This window comes from Microcaecilia unicolor, chromosome 1, assembly GCF_901765095.1.
Source record: "Microcaecilia unicolor chromosome 1, aMicUni1.1, whole genome shotgun sequence".
Classification (NCBI taxonomy): Eukaryota; Metazoa; Chordata; class Amphibia; order Gymnophiona; family Siphonopidae; genus Microcaecilia; species Microcaecilia unicolor.
Window position 1 is genome coordinate 304930659 of NC_044031.1, and position 20540 is coordinate 304951198.

Here is a 20540-nt window from a genome sequence, read left to right on the forward strand (position 1 = left end):
GAGATCATTGACGGTGCTTCTTTGCCTTAGCTCGACGCCCGTCATCGACACTCCTCGGAACCGAGGAGGAGGACGTGGAATCCTCACGCCTCCTCGGGGACGGGTCCGACGAAGGTCGGTCCCAGGGGGCCTGCATAGCAGTAGGCCTCGAGACAGGTGGAGACCCGCTCGATGCCTCGCTGCTCCCAGCTCGAAGTGGTCTTTCAGCAGCCGTTACCTGGACTCTCGGTGCTGCTTCCCTCGACGTCGACGCTGCCAACCTTGGTACCGATGTCGATGCCGATGTCGAAGGACCGGACCAATCTGGGAAAAGCCGCTCACGCTGAGCCTCTCGAGCTCCCTTGGTCCTCTTTTTCATCAACTTGCACAGCTTACAAGCAGCCGGAAGATGATCGGGCCCAAGACAGTGAAGGCACCATGCGTGGGGGTTGGTACTCGAGATGGTCTGGTTGCAGCGAATACAGCGCTTGAAGCCGCTGGGAGTCCTCGATGTCATGGACGGAAAAATAGAGTCCGCGAAATGAAACGGCTCGATTGTGCCAAAGGAAAAGGCACAGGAAAAAAGGGAAAAACACGACCGAGCGGCCTGAGGGCGGCCGCAAACGGAAAAAGAAAGGAAACATCCAACCGGGCAGAAAACTAAAAAATAAAGGAACAACTTTTTTTTTTAGTTTTTATTTTGAAGGAGAAAAAAGAAAAAAGAAGAAAAGGGCGCGTAAAACGCAAAAAAATCACGGTCTCCTGAGCCAAAAACGAAGGAGAGCAGTCCGAAAATAACTCTCCTCAATCGCGGAAAAAAAGGAACTAGTTCAGTCACGCTCACATCGCGGGTGGGAAGCGGCTCGCGCATGCACGGTGCGTTTGGGCCCGGGCGGGCGAGCCTCTCAAAACATCTGTTTTTTTTCTGAAGAAAAGTTCCGGTCTCCTGGGCCATCGCGGATGACAACCCACACGTAAAAATATGGAGCCTTCTTGTCCTCGGAGAAATACAAGTACACTCCTGCAGGTATTTTAGAAAGGGCTCTGTGTCGGAAGAGCCTTTTCTAAAATACCATCAGAACTGAGCACATCCCGACATGGACATTTCAGTTCTAATCTCTACATTCTATGTAAAATGAGGCTGTAAACCTGACTAGCAGACGTTTGCTATTGTAGGATGGGTTAGATATTATAATCTCTAAGGAGCTGTAGAATAGACTACTATTATTATACAGGAAAACTGCTTTAAACTGCCCCCTGAACTCATGGTCTTCTCAGTGCCTCAAAGAATGGGAAAAAGTAGGGCTGGAGGATCGATCTTTCATCGTAGGACACTGCATGCCGATACACTGTTTAGTTCTCACAAACAGTGTTTATTGGCCAAATAGCTGGGATCTTCTCAGTGCCTGCCAGCTTGTTTAGCTATGGCGCAACCCCCATGTGTGACCCTTGTATCCTGCTACTGGTCAAGGGACAACATTTTATAATGAAATAGACCTACCAAAAAGGACTGAGGTTGTCAGGAGAATCCAAATCAGCCGCTTGTGTTGATACATTTTCCTGTAAATAAGTAAAAAGAAAAAGTTTGAGAAAAGAAAGCATCCTAATTGACCCTTTCAGGTTGAGGGAAGGGACTGAAACCAGTATTTGGCGTAAAAGTTACTGTCATGATTACACTTTTTAAACAAGTCATAAAGGCAGTCCAACCCAGTGAAGGTCAATGACGACATGAAACATGGCCAATAATATTGAGGCAGCCTGGACAGAGAAATCATATTAATTTGCTAATTCTGTTTAACTTTGGTTCAGTCCTGTAAGTGGTAGAATGCCATCTGGTTTTAATTACTCAAATGTCTAGCTTTTGCTAGACTAGAGGTTAGAAAGGTCAGCGAGAAATAAAACTTTCTTTGTCCCTTTTTGAGTGATGGATTGTTAAGGCTAGTTCATAGGCATAATAATAAACCACACCTGGATGCCATTCTAAGCAAGGCATACTGGACAGTCTCGAGGGGATCAGCACGCAGGCAGTTTTAAAAGATTAGGCTAGTAAAGATTAGCAGCATGGAGTGCACATACAGTGGTGGAAATAAGTATTTGATCCCTTGCTGATTTTGTAAGTGTGCCCACTGACAAAGACATGAGCAGCCCATAATTGAAGGGTAGGTTATTGGTAACAGTGAGAGATAGCACATCACAAATTAAATCCGGAAAATCACATTGTGGAAAGTATATGAATTTATTTGCATTCTGCAGAGGGAAATAAGTATTTAATCCCTCTGGCAAACAAGACCTAATACTTGGTGGCAAAACCCTTGTTGGCAAGCACAGCGGTCAGACGTCTTCTGTAGTTGATGATGAGGTTTGCACACATGTCAGGAGGAATTTTGGTCCACTCCTCTTTGCAGATCATCTCTAAATCATTAAGAGTTCTGGGCTGTCGCTTGGCAACTCGCAGCTTCAGCTCCCTCCATAAGTTTTCAATGGGATTAAGGTCTGGTGACTGGCTAGGCCACTCCATGACCCTAATGTGCTTCTTCCTGAGCCACTCCTTTGTTGCCTTGGCTGTATGTTTTGGGTCATTGTCGTGCTGGAAGACCCAGCCACGACCCATTTTTAAGGCCCTGGCGGAGGGAAGGAGGTTGTCACTCAGAATTGTACGGTACATGGCCCCATCCATTCTCCCATTGATGCGGTGAAGTAGTCCTGTGCCCTTAGCAGAGAAACACCCCCAAAACATAACATTTCCACCTCCATGCTTGACAGTGGGGACGGTGTTCTTTGGGTCATAGGCAGCATTTCTCTTCCTCCAAACACGGCGAGTTGAGTTCATGCCAAAGAGCTCAATTTTTGTCTCATCTGACCACAGCACCTTCTCCCAATCATTCTCGGCATCATCCAGGTGTTCACTGGCAAACTTCAGACGGGCCGTCACATGTGCCTTCCGGAGCAGGGGGACCTTGCGGGCACTGCAGGATTGCAATCCGTTATGTCGTAATGTGTTACCAATGGTTTTCGTGGTGACAGTGGTCCCAGCTGCCTTGAGATCATTGACAAGTTCCCCCCTTGTAGTTGTAGGCTGATTTCTAACCTTCCTCATGATCAAGGATACCCCACGAGGTGAGATTTTGCGTGGAGCCCCAGATCTTTGTCGATTGACAGTCATTTTGTACTTCTTCCATTTTCTTACTATGGCACCAACAGTTGTCTCCTTCTCGCCCAGCGTCTTACTGATGGTTTTGTAGCCCATTCCAGCCTTGTGCAGGTGTATGATCTTGTCCCTGACATCCTTAGACAGCTCCTTGCTCTTGGCCATTTTGTAGAGGTTAGAGTCTGACTGATTCACTGAGTCTGTGGACAGGTGTCTTTCATACAGGTGACCATTGCCGACAGCTGTCTGTCATGCAGGTAACGAGTTGATTTGGAGCATCTACCTGGTCTGTAGGGGCCAGATCTCTTACTGGTTGGTGGGGGATCAAATACTTATTTCCCTCTGCAGAATGCAAATAAATTCATATACTTTCCACAATGTGATTTTCCGGATTTAATTTGTGATGTGCTATCTCTCACTGTTACCAATAACCTACCCTTCAATTATGGGCTGCTCATGTCTTTGTCAGTGGGCAAACTTACAAAATCAGCAAGGGATCAAATACTTATTTCCACCACTGTATAGTGGGATTTCATAGAAGGTGGGGATATAGACATGGGGCTATCAGAGACAAGGCCCTTTGCCCTTGCACTGAAGTGTTTTGATTTACATTGAAAAGTTTGCTGCAGATTTTTTTATGTGTTGTAAAATGCTTACTTCTATGTTCACTTTGTAAAAATAATAAACAGATTTAAATATAAAAGATTAGGCTAAATGCTGTTTAGAGAGAAGGAGATAGTTTAGATTTAAATAATTTCTTGATAATTTAGATTCTGTCTTATAAGGAATTCTGATTTCTGCTTATTTTAAAATGTTTTATTCTGTTTACTTAATAAGTTCTATTTCTCCCTGTAAAATATCTTTTCAATTCAGTGTCTGACTTTCAAGTGAGATTGTCTGCAGTTTAAGAGGTCATCTGGTTTGAATTATCCACAGTCCTAGCTAGTTCTGTGTATGAAGCTAAAGGTGAAAGAGGTCAGGAAAAGTCAACTCTTTTCCTTGATTGATTATAGCTAAGTGTAGGACTGGCCCCTTAATGAATGCCCCGAGGAGTTTAAGTTATGAAGTTGACTGGGAATCTGAGAATTTAATAATAATAAAATGCAGGAGATAGATGCCACATTGTCTAGTTTGAGAGGCCCCAGGTCGTAGGTCAGTTTAGGAAATATCTGAAACCTATGTAACTGATATTTTAAGTAATGTGTAGAGATAATTAGTTCAAGACAGGGTAATCAATCTATTCCTTACCATCTGGTGAGAAAGGGGGGCTAGAGGGGTTTAGAACAATATATAAATGAGAACAGAAGCAGCTTATAGGACAGACAGGAGACGCAGGACCCAGAGAGCTCAGAAGAAGAGACACAGAGAGCTGAAGAGAAGGAGAGGGCTAGCGCTGATGTCCTACTTTGTTTGCTGGCAAATAAAGAAGACTTCTCTCTCATTCTGGTGTGTGGTGTTTGACTCCTGAAGTACCACAGATTCTGCTAACAATAGTGGTAATTCCTGCATCAATATATATATTTAAATAACCTTTATCAGAGTTTTCAGGAACTATTTCCAACACCAGTGACATCTGTCTACAGACGGCAGCTTTGTCAATGCATGAATAAGCAGTACAATCTTTTTTCCAAGAGGCAAACAGATGTTGTTGCCACTAATATACAGAGTGCAGTATATATCCAGGCCTATCACAAGGGGGGGGGGGGGGGGGGCTCAAGCAGGGCAATCATCATGGGCACCCTCTGCTCTTTTAAGTCAGTTTTGAGTCTGCACACACACCAGCCCTGAAGGTAAAAGGGCACCAAATGCAGTCCAGACCCAGGGCGCCATTTTGCTCAACGAGTAAGTGCCAGCCATGGGACATTTTGACAGGGCATCGTGATTTGCAAAGTTCTCAGAGTCTTCACCATTATAAATTATTTATGCTTTCACCCTTTGCAGAAAAGCATGTGCCACACAAGCCCATAAAGGACAGGTACTGTTTTGTCCAGTGACTGCCCTGAACATGTGTCTTCATTTTTCATACTACAACTTTGGCCCTGAATACAATCTCATAGGCTCTTTTCAATGCAAATGACCTTTTCCTGCTCTTAGTTCCAGAAAGCATTCAGGCTTAAGCAAATCAGGTCATGCTCCATTTACGAATCACTGACTCTGTCATATTGTAAGTCATAACTAGGCAGATATACAATTTAAGTAGTGAAGGGAGTTTTTTTTTTCTTACATTTGTACCCCGCACTTTCCCACTCAAAGCAGGTTCAATGCGGCTTACATGGGGCAACTTCACAAAAAGCACATCCTTGTTATATCACGGTGGTCTAAATGATCAACGTGCTTTAATAGGATCCTCAGATCAGCGTACCTGCCTCTATAATGGCTAATGGTTTTTATGAGCCAAGCATATTTCAAGAGGCAGTGCCGCAATCCTCATCAATCCAAATTTTCGATTACTTATTTCTTCATTATAATAGTCACTTATATTATTTATCTTGAAGTTTAAAGATAAAAATACATGTGGAAAAATTAAGTTAGTACTTAGCTTTTCAGCCACAGTTGATGATACATGGAGACCCGATGTCACCGACATAGATCCATGTTTCGCTTACATGTTGTTTCAAGGTAGTCTCCAAAACTGTTTTCTTATTGGCGGATTTTAGAAACCGCCAATAAGAAAACAGTTTTGGAGACTACCTTGAAACAACATTAAGCGAAACATGGATCTATGTCGGTGACATCGGGTCTCCACCATGTATCGTCAACTGTGGCTGAAAAGCTAAGTACTAACTTGAAGTTTAAAGATAAAAATACGTGTGGAAAAATTAAGATAAATAATATAAGTGACTATTATAATGAAGAAATAAGTAAAAATCGAAAATTTGGATTGATGAGGATTGCGGCACTGCCTCTTGAAATATGCTTGGCTCATAAAAACCATTAGCCATTATAGAGGCAGGTACGCTGATCTGAGGATCATATTAAAGTGCTTTGATCATTTAGACCGCTGTGATATAACAAGGATGTGCTTTTTGTGAAGTTGAGTATAGTGAGAATGATGTTGTAAGTCACAGCAGCCTTGCACTACACGGAGTCCCTACATGTTTAAGTAAATGGGTATAAAATGCAGTGGGAACTATTTTGCTTTGTATAAGTGAATAATCATTCTAGGTCCTTTCAATGAGTAGTGGGTGATTCCTCCAGTACCTCTTTAACAGTAGTGCTGTAACAACCAGTAGAGTGAGGGACAGGCTTGTCATTCCAGATCCAGAGACGTACATCAGGCCTGTAGAGGACATGCATGATGCCAAGAGTTAGTGTAACTTCCAACCAGACTAGCAGACCACCCCACACGCTCACTCCCATGGGTTCTACTACACACAGACAGTGCCTTGTACATTTTTCACATTCTACTGTCTAAAATATACAATTCAAAATGCATTGAAGTTGGAGTTTCCCTGATCTACAAAACTTAGTATACACTTTCAATGTGAAAGAAGATTCAAACATATAAATGGCAAGTGACTGACTCACCTGCAAATGCGCAGTAGAGACTTCCCTCTCTGTCCCGCCCTCGCGTCGTGATGATGTCAGAGGGCGAAACAGAGAGGGAAACGGAGTCAGACTGTCGGACGCTGCCACTGGAGCTTGGAAACGAACATCGTGCGCACCAACCTCCAACCTCCACCCTCCCCCCCATCCCCGCCCCCCTCCATATCGGGCCCCCTGCACTGACCCGACAGCGCCTCTCACCTCCGTGTGGAAGCGCTGCAGGCAGCAGCAGAGTAATCTGCTGCTGCCTGTAGCGCTTTCACACAGAGGTGAGAGGCACTGTCAGGTCAGTGCAGGGGGCCCAGCACGGAAGGGTAAGGGAGTGGTGGCGAGGAGGGTAGCTGGACATGGGGGGAGGGCAGGAGGGAGAGGGCATGGTTGCTGGACATGGGATGAGAGCAGGGCAGAGAGGAGGGTTGCTGGACATGAGGGGAGGGCAGGGTTGGTGGACGGGGGAGGGGGGAGGCCAAGGGAAACAGGAGGGTTGCTGGATATGGGGGGAGGATAGGTGGACGGGGTGAGGCCAGGGGACAGAGGAGGGCTGCTGGACATGGGGGGAGGGCAGGGGAGAGAGGATGGTTGCTGGACAGGGGGGGAGGCCAGGGATACAGGACGGCTGCTGGACATGGGGGGGGAGGGCAGGGGAGAGAGGAGGTTTGCAGCACATGGATGGATGGAGGTGAGAATTATTACATTTTACAAAACACAAATCTCGCCCGTTTTAATGGGCTTAACGGCTAGTTATACATATATTTAAAGAGATCACATGATGAGCTGAGTGGAGCAGACGCGTAGTAGCTTCTCTCTTGAGCCCTGCCTTTCCCCTGGCACAAAAACATAGTTTTGCAGGTGGGTGAGAACCAAGAAAATAGCGAAAAGGGACTGTGCGCTTATATGGGTCCCTCTATAGTCGATGACCTAATGTATGTTACAATCCAACTTGTTACTCAGGAACCTTCATGCAATACCATAATTTATTCTTCTTTGTCATGTATGTATACACATGGTGTATATATATACCATGATCTGTTCCATTTATGTTATGTTCCATGTTTGTTACCATGTATGTATGCACCTTAACGCGTTACCATTTGTAATTCTGTTATCCGGAAATGGCAACCGCCATTACAGCAAATGTAAGCCACATTGAGCCTGCAAATTGGTGGGAAAATGTGGGATACAAATGCTACAAATAAATAAATATGGACCCTTTTGTTGTGAAATTAGAAGCGGTGATGCTGGCGAAAAGCGCAAAGAAAGAAGCGGACAAACCACGGGGGATGGATCCCAAAATGGCGCAGAGTCCCGCGCCAAACCCGACACCCACAACATTTACTGCGCAGCAGCTACTCCAGCTAACAGAAGCAGTGAAATCGGCACTAGACCCCCAGCTACAACATTTGTCTACTCAGCTCAATACTTTAGAAACACTTTTGGAAGATACAACAAGGCGCATGGGTGAGCTGGAACTCATAGTGTCGGTAATGGAAGGGGGGGGAGGTCGGAAAAAACAAGCAGCTGGAAGAACTACAAAAATTAGTGCAATCACAACAAATCGATGAACTGGAGAACCGTTCGAGGCGGGATAACCTGCGGATCGTAGGTATCCCAGAAACAGTTCCAGAACATATGCTGCAAACGGTGCTAGAAAAATGGCTGATGAAGGAAATAGCGCTTTCTGACAGCACAGAATCCTTATGCTTGGAATGGGCCCACAGATTAGGGCGCAAGCCGGATCAAAATCCGAGGCCCAGAGTGATCATAACAAAAGTGCATAATTTTGTGCATAAGGTGGAAATCTTGACAGGGGCCCGGATGAAGCGTGATAAGCTGTTTTACAATGGGAACCCCAATAAAATATTCCAAGACTTTTCTTTGAGCTTACAAGAGAAGAGACGGGCATTCCAACCTATTTGCAAAACCCTGGCGGACGCCCAAAAGAAATTCGCACCGATCTACCCGGCAACACTAAAAATCCATCATCAAGAAAAATGGCATTTATTTAAAACGCCACAAGAAGCCAAAAACTTTCTTACGGGGTTAAACCCGGCATGAGCAACTGGAACAGTTTGTGTGGCTTCCAAAGAAGCGGAAGGTGACCAAAAGAGTTTAGATCCAAAAGGAAAGTGTGAGTGATTGTGATGTGTTGGAGTTGGTTAGGTGTTATATATTCTGTGAGTATACACAAATATGTAATTAAGACACTGTGTATAAAGAGTGAAGCAGTGTATGGGTTGGACATGTTAACAAATAAGTGCTTGGGAGGCAAGATGGCCGATCAGAGCAGACGCATGTGTCTGAGCTCCTGACTTACCAGGCCGTTGAACGTTAGGAGGTTCGTTTCCTTGTGCAGGACATGGGGAAGCGGAAAGGAAAACCCAGGGAGTCGGCCTCCTTACTCCCTGGGAGTGTTCCCTCCTCGCGACAAACGGTTCTGGAACAATTCGGGGTTCAGCCACTGATCATGCGGCAACCCGCCACAGAATGCTCCGCAATAACATCGCCGGAGACCAGCGAGGAGGCGTTATCGCTTAGTCCGCCTGGGAACACCAATCCTCCACAACCAGGAAGTAGAGTGATCCCGACGGTGAGAGCGGAAGGGACGTCCGAAGTGGCTGATTTTCCCCTGCCCTCAGGAGGCCTCGACGGTGGTCTTTCCCCAATCGGAGCGGAACAGCAAAAGGGTTTGATGACCTCTACCCCTTCTCCGATGAGCAATACCCTGGTTTTACTGGAGGTAAAAAAAACCTAAAGTAGTAACTTTAGATGCCCTATGGGATGTTATCCAGGGAATGAACGCTATGCTTTCTCAAGTAACGAGTAACTTTTCACAAAATATTGATACATTAAAGCACCAGCAAAATCAACTTGTGGACAATTTTCAAACTCAAGCAGTGCAAATTGAGTCTTTGAGAACTGAACTTTCCACTTTAAAAAATTTTGCGGGAAATGTGGCGAAGGACAGAGAGATTCTGGCACGTAAGCTAGAATTTCTTGAGAATCAGGGGAAAAAAAACAACTTGAGGTTTATTAATTTTCCCAAATCGCCATTAATTTCAGCTATGGACATGTTAAGAAAATACTTTAGAGAAATTCTGGGTATACCAGCAGAGGGATTTCCGCCTATTACCCGAACACAGTACATAACTGGGAGAACAGTGAATCCGCTGAACCCTCAGCCACAGCAGCCAGAATTTAATATTACAGAGTTTCTTGAAAACTCATTGGAACTAATTACGGAAAGAACTACTCTTATTGTTTCATTTGCACTGGAAATGGATAAAACAAATGTCTTTAAGCTTTATTTTAAATTTTTGAACAGTAAATTTCTTGGGCATACCGTTCGAATTTTTCCAGATTTAAACAGAGAGACTCAAGCCCGTCGGCGAGAGTTCCTCGGTTTAAAATCCAAAATTTTGGCTTTGGGAGGATTGTTTAAATTAGTTTTTCCTTGTCGTTGTATAATAACATTACAATCTGTTACATATATGTTTATGGATCCCAAGAAATTGAAGGAATTTTTGATTTCAAAAGAAAGTGTACCATGTTCGACCCAGGTAACCTAATAGGGTAGAAGGACTCGCTGAAGTCTGGCTGCGGATTGCCTCTTTGATCCTGCTCTAATTAGTTTTTGTTCTTTTTTCTTTTTATTATTTTTACCTTGTATCTTGTCTCAAGTTGTTGTGGTCTAAATGAAACTAATATTTTCCAATAAGTTTGTTATTTTACTATATTTCTGTATCCAACATTTATTGTTTTAATAGATGGATGTTTAAATGAAAAATAATAAATAAATAAATAAATAAATAAATAAATAAATAAATAAAAAAAAGTGCTTGGGGGGGGGGGGTTCGGTGTCGCATGATCTCTATTAGCTTGTTAGTAGGATGAGGTTTAGGTTTAAGGGACTAAAGAGGCGGGGAGAAGGGGGGGAAAGAGGAAGGGGGAGAGGGATGGGAGTTAGCGACATCATGAGATAGATGGGGGGAACTCGAAAGACATCTGTGTAAGCATCAGTGTAAATGTGGCAAGGGCAGAAGGAGTGCTGGAGGTGATCAGAACAATGATAATAAATGCTTTGCAAGGACAAATGAGATCTTGTGGGACCCTCGGGTGAGGCTGGGCACCCGAGGTGTTATTAGACGTGGATAAATATTAGAATTGCCATAATAAGTAGAGGATTAGAACTTTATGGTTTGCTACGTGGAATGTGGGTGGGATAGCAACCCCGGTGAAATGAGCAAAAATCTTGACAGCCCTGAAGAGACATAAGGTAGACATTGGATGCCTTCAAGAAACTAGATTATCCCCAGAAGAACATTTAAAACTAAAAACTAGATGGGTGGGAGAAATCCATTTTGCCTCTGCTGGAGGTTGGAAAAGTGGGGTTGCTATACTAATACGTAAAGGGCTGGTGGCTAAATCTGAATTGGTGCAGGCTGATCCTAAGGGCAATTATGTAGTGGTTCGGCTGTGGATATAAAACACAGAATTTCTGGTGCTGAGATTATACGGACCTAATACATATGATGAAAAATTTTACTCCAAACTAATTAATATATGTATGCCCTATAAAACTTCCCAGCTCATGGTGATGGGGGACTTTAATCTGGTCTCGGACCTTCAGTTAGACTGTTCAGAACCTAATGTGGCACATCGCGGAGGGCCTAAAGCGCAGGCAATGAGATTTTTCATGCGTTCGCTAGGCCTTGTGGACACATGGAGGGCACTGCACTCGGGGGAGCGAGATTTCACTCACGTCTCTCGTGCGCACGGCACACTCTCTAGACTGGACTATATATTGATTAGTCAAACAGCATTCTCCTGGGTAGTCAAAGTGGATGTAGGCCCAGGGGAGATATCTAACCACTCCATGGTGTGGATGGATGTGGAGACTACAAAATTTTATCAGACATCGGTGGGTTGGAGGTTCCTGTCCTATCTTTATCAAAATAAGGATTTTCAGTCCTTCATTCATCAGAAATGGGAAGATTATGTGCAGTATAACAAAGGTCATATGGCACAGCCAACACTATTCTGGTCAGCAGCGAAAGCTGTATTAAGAGGAGATGTGATAGCATATGTCCATGCTAGAAACAAAAAACATTCAATAGCAATCTTGAGGTTAGAAGCCAGCCTTAAGAAGGCGAAAGCACGTTATATACAAAGCCCACATGCCACAGCAAAAGAGCAACTGCAGGCAATGCAAGTGGCACTTAATTCTTTGTTGCATGAGCGCATGTGCAGAGCATTAGCGTATCAAAAATTTAAAGTACAAAGATTTGGAAACAGGTCAGGATCGATGTTAATGAGACTGATTAGGGCCTGGGGACCCCGAAAACCAATAATGACCCTTAGAGATGAGAAAGGAACATTGTGTAATAAAAGTGAGGAAATAGCTCAAATTTTTACAAGATATTTTAAAGCTATGTATACTGCTACCCAAAAGCCAGAGCTCAGAGAAATTAAAAACTTCTTGACACAAGTGGGACTTCCCCAGTTAACAGAAACAGAAATCAAAGAGCTTGAAAGTCCATTACAGGGGAAAGAGATCCGAGAAGTGATTAAGTCCCTGCCGTTGGGATTGGCGCCAGGCCCCGACGGGTACACAGGAGAATTTTATAAATTATTACCAGGCTCCTTTATAGGACCTATTTACGATTATTATACTCAGGTCATAAAAGAAGGTAAATTCCCGCAGCATTCTAATATAGCGCTGATTTCCTTACTTCCTAAACCCGGGCGGCCAGAAGATCAGGCAGCATCATATAGGCCAATATCATTTATAAATGTTGATATCAATTCTAGCCAAAATATTAGCCAATCGGCTGGCCAAAATATTACCTAGACTAATTGGACAGGAGCAGGTCGGTTTTGTTAGATCTAGACAAGCAGTAGGGAATGTACGTCGATTATTACTGGCAATGGCATCGAGTCAGCAGATGGAGATACAGACCTTCCTATATAGTGTAGACGCAGAAAAAGCCTTCGATAAGGTGGGATGGGATTACTTGTTCACAACACTTGAGTATTTGGGAATTCAAGGCTGGTTCTACCGAGCCATAGCAGCTCTATACAAAGACCCAGAGGCCTCTATATTGGTCAATGGAGTTAAAGCGAGCCCATTTGGGATCAAGAGAGGCACAAGACGGGTGTCCCCTCTCACCTTTACTTTTTGTCTTGGCTATAGAGCCATTGCTGCGGGCTTTGAAATCTGCGCAGGAGATACCAGGAGTGAAGGGAGTGACCATCATCTAATAACCTTCACACTTAAACTTCCTCCCTCCCAATCCCGTCCAATCTTAACCAATTTATCTAGGAATCTCCAGGCCATTGACCCTAATACCCTATCCTCCAATGTCTCGAACCTCTTCTCTACCACTACACCATCCAGATCTGTCAATGATGCCGTCTCTTCCTACAATACTATTCTATCCTCTCCCTTAGACACTCTTGCACCTCTCATGCCCCGTCCTATTAGATGTACCAAACCCCAGCCCCAGCTAACCCCTAAAATCCGCTACCTACGTTCTTTTACCCGTTCCGCCAAACTCCTCTGGCTGAAATCTCATGCCCTTGCTGACTTCTCACACTTCAAATTCATGTTGACCTCCTTCCAATCTGCTCTCTTGCTTGCCAAACAGGACTACTACATCCAACTGACTAATTCTCTTGGCTCAAACCCTCGACTTCTGTTCGCCACACTAAACTCTCTCCTCAATGTGCCTCCACCCCCAACTCCCCCCTCAATATCTTCCCAGACCCTAGCTGAGTTCTTCCACGACAAGGTTCAGAAGTTAAACCTCGAATTCTCTACCAAACCACCCCCACTTCTCCCTCCCCTTGCCCGTTCCCCTAATTCCTCAACCCCTCCGTCCTTTTCCTCCTTTCCTGAGGTCACTGATGAAGAAACATCACATCTTCTCTCCTCCTCAAAACGAACTACCTGTTCCTCTGATCCCATTCCTACCCACCTTCTTAACACCATCTCTCCTACTCTCACCCCTTTTATTCGTCATATCCTCAATCTCTCTCTTTCCACTGCGATCGTTCCTGATGCCTTCAAACATGCTGTGGTCACACTGCTCCTGAAGAAGCCTTCACTTGACCCTACCTGTCCTTCCTACTATCGACCCATCTCCCTCCTCCCCTTCCTTTCCAAGTTACTTGAACGCGCCGTTCACCGCTGCTGTCTTGACTTTCTCCCATCTCATACTGTTCTTGACCCACTCCAATCTGGCTTTCGCCCTCTTCATTCAACTGAAACTGCACTTACAAAAGTTTCCAACGACCTGTTCCTGGCCAAATCCAAAGGTCTCTATTCTATCCTCATCCTTCTCGATCTATCCGCCGCTTTTGACACTGTTGACCACAGCCTACTCCTTGATACGCTGTCTTCATTTGGATTCCAGGGCTCTGTTCTTTCCTGGTTCTCCTCCTACCTCTCGCTTCGCACCTTTACTGTACACTCTGGTGGATCCTCTTCCACTTCTATCCCTCTACCAATCGGTGTACCTCAGGGTTCTGTTCTCGGTCCTCTCCTGTTCTCCATCTATACTTCTTCCCTTGGCTTTCTGATATCATCCCATGGCTTTCTATGCTGATGACTCCCAAATCTACCTCTCTACCCCCAAAATCTCAACCAGCATCCAGACCAAAGTTTCAGCCTGTCTGTCTGATATAGCTGCCAGGATGTCTCAATGACATCTCAAACTTAACATGGCTAAAACTGAGCTTCTCATCTTTCCCCCAAAACCTACTTCTCCTCTCCCCCCTTTCTCTATTTCGGTGGATGGCACTCTCATTCTCCCTGTCTCATCAGCTCGTAACCTTGGGGTCATCTTTGACTCCTCTCTCTCCTTCTCTGCTCACATTCAGCAGATTGCCAAAACCTGTCGTTTCTTTCTCTATAACATCAGTAAAATCCGTCCCCTCATCTCTGAGCACTCTACCAGAACCCTTATCCACTCTCTTATCACCTCTCGTCTTGATTATTGTAACCTACTTCTCACTGGCCTCCCTCTTTGCCATCTCGCTCCTCTTCAATCAATCCAAAACTCTGCTGCGCGACTCATTTTCCGCCAAAGTCACTATGCCCACATTAGCCCTCTCCTTAAGTCACTTCACTGGCTCCCTATCCGTTTCCGTATTCAATTCAAACTTCTCCTATTGACTTATAAGCGCATTCACTCTGCCGCTCCCCAGTACCTCTCCCCCCGCCTCCCCCTACGTCCCCCCTCGAGTACTCCGTTCTGTAGATAAATCTCTCTTATCTGTCCCTTTCTCCTCTACTGCTAATTCAAGACTCCGCTCCTTTTATCTCGCTGCACCTCACGCCTGGAATAGACTTCCAGAGCCTGTACGTCTAGCCCCGTCTTTGGCCATTTTCAAGTCTAAACTCAAAACCCACCTCTTTACCACTGCTTTTGACTCCTAACTCACTTGCCCTGTCCTTTATCCTCACCGCTTTATTCCCATACCCTTAATTGTTCTGTCTTACGTGTTCTGTCTTATCTAGATTGTAAGCTGTTTGAGCAGGGACTGTCTGTGTATGGTGTACAGCGCTGCGTATGCCTTGTAGCGCTATAGAAATGATAAGTAGTAGTAATAGTAGGAGGGCTGGTTAAAGAACTAGCACCTGGCTGTGATCACATCTAGCCCTCGTGATGCTTTAGAGGTAATGTTAAAAATAATTAAGGAATATGGGGACATGTCAGGTTTTTCTCTTAACCTACAGAAGTCAAAGGGATTGGTGGTATATGCAAGGACTGGTTATCTAGGGCTGGGAGAGGAGGGCTTAACATGGGAGAGAGAAAAAATTAAGTATCTGGGTACATACCTTCCACAGGATTTGACTACACTATATATCAATAATGTGACACCATTAGTTACCCAGACGTGTATGCAGTTGCGAATGTGGCATGACTACCCACTATCAATAATGGGTAGGATAGCACTATATAATATGGTGATCGTGCCCAAGTGGCTATATATATTCCAGACCCTGCCACTGTTTCTCAGGTTGGAAGATGACCAGAAACTGAACAAGCAGTTGCAACGCTTTTTGTGGAGAGGGCAGAAGGCCCGAATATCTCTTAAAACGCTCCACATACCGGTGGAATACGGGGGTCTGGGACTTTTGAGCATACGGTATCTCACAGTAGCATGTGGAATGAGACATATCACAGACTGGTTCCGAAATACATCGGAGTTCTCAGCTACTGAATTAGAGACAACATTAACAACAGATACACATTTCAGCTGCCTATTGCAAACTGGAGGGGGCCGGATTCCGCCGATACTTCGGGAATCACACATATTGCCCACGGCGAAAGCGGTGTGGAGATGGGTTTGTCATTTGCACCAATTTTCTCCTCGGACTACTACCCCATACTTGGCAATTTGTGATAATCCAGGGTTTCCTCCAGGAAAGATTTATAATGTATTTTGGCGATGGCAAAGTAAAGGATTAACATATATATCACAGATATTGACTGAAGAGGGACAAATCCAATCGTTTGAGCAGTTGAAGACCAGATTTTCCTGCCGACAATCAGAATACTTTCACTATATACAGCTGAAACATTACATAGCCACTCTGCCATGGCAAGAATTGACAGAAAATGTACAGGAGGAACAATCGGATGCGTTCTCTCTGCAATCACAAAATAAAGTCCCGTTAAGGATGCATCATAGACATATTAGAGATGTGATACCGGAGCCAAACTATGCAAAACTATCGCAGGCTTGGGGCCTGGACTTGGGAATTGAAATTTCAAGCCAAATAAATAAGGCGGTAGAACGAGAGGACATGAAATGAGATTGAAGGGGGGCAGACTTAAGAAAAATGTCAGGAAGTATTTTTTCATGGAGAGAGTGGTGGATACTTGGAATGCCCTCCCACGGGAGGTGGTGGAGAGGAAAACAGTAACGGAATTCAAAGATGCGTGGGATAAACATAAAGGAATCCTCCTCAGAAGGAAGGGATCCCCAGAAGCTTAGCCGGCGGTGGGAGGTGGGGATAGTGCTGGGCAGACTTATACGGTCTGTGCCCTGAAAAAGACAGGTACAAATCAAGGTAAGGTATACACAAAAAATGACACGTGAGTTTATCTTGTCGGGCAGACTGGGTGGACCGTGCAGGTCTTTTTCTGCCATCATCTACTATGTTACATGTTTTGTCGCTACGGAACTCTTGCAAAACGATAGCACACTGGGAAATGCAATATAAGTTTATTATGAAGTCATATATCTCACCAAGAAGGGCCTTTCACATGGGAGCATCCTCGGACGGGGCGTGCCCAAAATGCGGAGCACAAGGGGTACTCTTGGGACACATGTTTTGGCAATGTGCAAGAATAGCTATACAAATGCTAATAATAATAATAATAGTGCATTTCTGGAAGATCTTACTAAAACATATATCAACTACATGGCATGCCAAATGGAGGTATGATCCGTATGTGTTGTTTGGCAACCCGGGGCTAACGTCTCCGGCAGGATATTGAGGCTTTGCGCTCCGGGCAGTCATTATAGCAAAGAAAGTAATACTCAAGGAATGGATTACAAATAAATCACCAACAATTCGTGGAGATGCCAGATGGTTTGTCTCATGAGATTTGAGAGAAGAATGGTGGATCAGAATGCAAGTTTTAAAGAATCAGACTATTGTAAAATCTGGACTCCATTTTAGTTGACATTACCACCAGCGGCAAAAGGCCCCATGCTAAATATATAAGCATGTAAACATGTAAAATAAGAGATTAATGCACAGATGTTGGAGTAACGCTAATTGTAGGGGAGGGGTGAACGGGGGGGGGGGGGGGGGAGAGGTTAATAGTTGGTAGGATTAAGTAAAAGGATGATGTGGCAGTTTTCACAGTGTATCTGACTCTATTCAGATTAATGTACCCATGGTTACTGTGAATGTATGATTGAGAGGTGTTACCATCATCAATAAAAATTTATTAAAAATAAATACATATATTTAAAAAGTAATTAAGAATAAGAAAACAAAAGATTTGTATTGCATAAGACTTCAAACCCCGTTTTAATAGCAAACCCAAGTTAGCTTGGTTCCAAAAAATGTCTTAACAAGGCCCATAGTAAGTTAAATAGATCCCACTTGTGTCCAATTATAGTAGCTGATTTCATTTAAATATTCTTGGCTGAAGAATTAAGCTGTTTGCATTAGAGACCTGGCTAGTTATTTTGCTGTTTTACAACAGAGAAAGCTTTGTTAACTTCATGGGATTACATTTGTGAAAATCCATGTAATCAGACAACTCCGAGACCTGCCGGTAAGCCTCACTTCAATTATTGGAAAAGTAATGGAAGCCATGCTGAAGGAAAGGATAGTGAATTTCCTGGAAGCAAATAAGTTGCAAGATCCGAGACAACATGGTTTTACCAAAGGGAAATCGTGCCAAACGAATCTCATTGAATTCTTTGACTGGGTGACTGGAGAATTAAATCAAGGACGTGCTATGGACGTAATCTACTTAGATTTCAGCAAAGCTTTTGACACTATGTTACTATATGTTACTATATTTGCACTCTAGTTACACATTTAAGAGTCAGTCTTTTTATGGTTGGGTAATTTCACCCATACTAGACCTTTGTGGCTGTCAGAAACATGTTGGGTTTGGGGTCTTTGGATGAACAATTTTAATTGTATATATTTGCAAGTTGTTTTTTTGTGTTTCTACCGCCATTTTAAACATTATTTGGATTAAAAGCTATTTATACCAAGCTGGTTCATTATATTGTCTTATTTATTGACTATATGTTTCTTTGTTTGTGGATTTTGTTTTTCTAGATCTACCTCTGTCCTTTATTATCGGTTTTCCCAAGACTACATGCCACTTATTTATTTATTTTATAACTTTGATATCACTAATTGCAAAGTGTATACTGCCTAGCTGCAATAATAATGACATAAGGAACAGAGGAATGGAGAAAGAAAAGAAAAAAGGTAGGAGATACAATTATAAGGACTGAGGAGCAAGGTCAGAAGAGTGGATAAGGGGACTGGATCTACAAGTTGATCCAGATTTTGATTAATTTTTTGAATTGAGGTTAAGACGGTTCAAGGTGGAGGGCGAGAGGTAGATAATTCCACAGTTTAGGACCACCATAACAGAAAGCAAAGTCGAGTGAGATAGCCAGCCTAAGATGAGAGGGTGGCAGTAAAGACAGAAGGGCTTCTTGCAAACAGGAAAGTGAATGTGTGGGTAAATAGGGGATCAAAAGATTATTTTGCTAATCAGGGGGATATGGATGACCAAAATAAGAAGCTTAAACTTAATGCAGGCAGACACAGGCAGCTAATGCTTGGCAATCAATAAGGAAGAAACAAAACAGGAGACAACCTGCTGCAGTATCCAAGTAGTTAGTACAAACAGCATCAGATCCAGGGAAGGATGAGACAGCAAAAGTTCACTCAAATGTAAGTTTAATGGAAACCAGACCCAACCTGGCCAAGTTTCGGATAACCTTCATCAAGAATTGCGCTAAAGAAGAATCCAAATGCTGAGAGGCAAGGACAGCATAATAAGGAAGAAACATGATTGAAGTGACAGGCATTATGGAGTAATTGGACAGCTGTGGATTGAATAAGTTGGAGATGTTTTAAGGCGGAAAGAGTTAGACCAACAGAAAGGGTGTTACAGTAATCTATATGACTATTGACCAGGCAGAGAATAACTCAAATAAGATACAAAGGTAGAAATGGCTTCACAGACTGAATTCTATGTGAAGTGAAATATGAGGACTGAAGGACAGAGTCAATTTGTTTCTTAAAAGACAGTTTTGAGTCAAAAGTGACACCAAGTATTTTCATAGTCTCGCAAAAGAGCAGCGATTGACCATCAATAATTGGAGGGGAAGGTGAGGAAGCATTAGGATTTGAGAAGTCAATTTGGCTGGTTTGAGAAAGAGTAATGTCACGTTTGTGACTTTTTTCCCCTTGGGTTGTGCTCCTCTCATCCTCTGGTGGCCAGAACCGGACTTTCCAGACTCTTTTCATTCTGGTCCAGATATTTTAGCCTTCCAGTCTTGTGTGGAAGTTTGGCAGCTAGCCTCACCCATAGCTGCCTTGAGATTGTTGCAGCTGAGCTTAGTGTGTTGAGCTTATTAGCCACCTGGGAACTTGCTGCCTTTGCAACATTTTGCTTTAGGTCCAGGTGTTGGTGCAGTGTGCACTTTTGACTTATGTGTTTAGCTTCCCTGCTTTTTCCTTGTAGCTACCCTGCTTTCCCTTTTGGTGCTGTTAGAAGCACTTCTGTTTTGCTGTTAGAAGCACTTCTGGTTTGGTGCTGTTAGAAGCACTTCTGTTAGTGGAGTGCTTAGGAGCACTCCAATTAGTTTAGTGCTTAGGATCACTTCTGTTAGTTTAGTGCTTAGGAGCACTTCTGTTAGTGGAGTGCTTAGGAGCACCTTTGTTAGTTTAGTGCTGTGGAGCACTGTTGTAGCTTGGTGCTTAGGAGCACCTTTGTTAGTTTATGTGTTTAGCTTCCCTACTTTCTCCTTGTGGCTCACCTGCTTCCCCTTCTGTTGGTTTAGTGCTTAGAAGCACTCCTGTTAGTATAGTGCTTAGGAGCACTTCTGTTAGTGTAGTGCTTAGGAGCACTTCAGTCTGGTTATGCTGTAGGAACACTTCTGAGTTGCTGGGTTTCCCTGCTTTCCCCTGTGGGCTTCCCTGCCTTTCCCTTTGGTGCTTGGGAGCACTTTTGTCTTGTCTTGGCCCTGTGTTCCTGGTTTGTGCAAGCTTACGTGGTATTCCAAGGTCTGAGGAGATAGGCTGTGCAGGGGTTGGTTCTTTTACAACATGTGATGAATGAGGAAGGGAAATTGCTTAGCTGGGCCC

The 20540-nt window shown here is 43.9% G+C and overlaps 1 protein-coding gene across 1 annotated transcript in view; it reads right to left on the bottom strand.

Moving 5' to 3' along the window:
• Nucleotides 1-20540, bottom strand: part of LOC115476953 — a gene marked incomplete at its 3' end in the record, with an annotated part of 82342 nt that overhangs the window by 46421 nt on the left and 15381 nt on the right. The window contains 2 exon segments of the mRNA XM_030213585.1: nt 1481-1539; nt 6329-6407. Of these exon segments, the coding sequence (XP_030069445.1) occupies nt 1481-1539; nt 6329-6407 (138 nt within the window).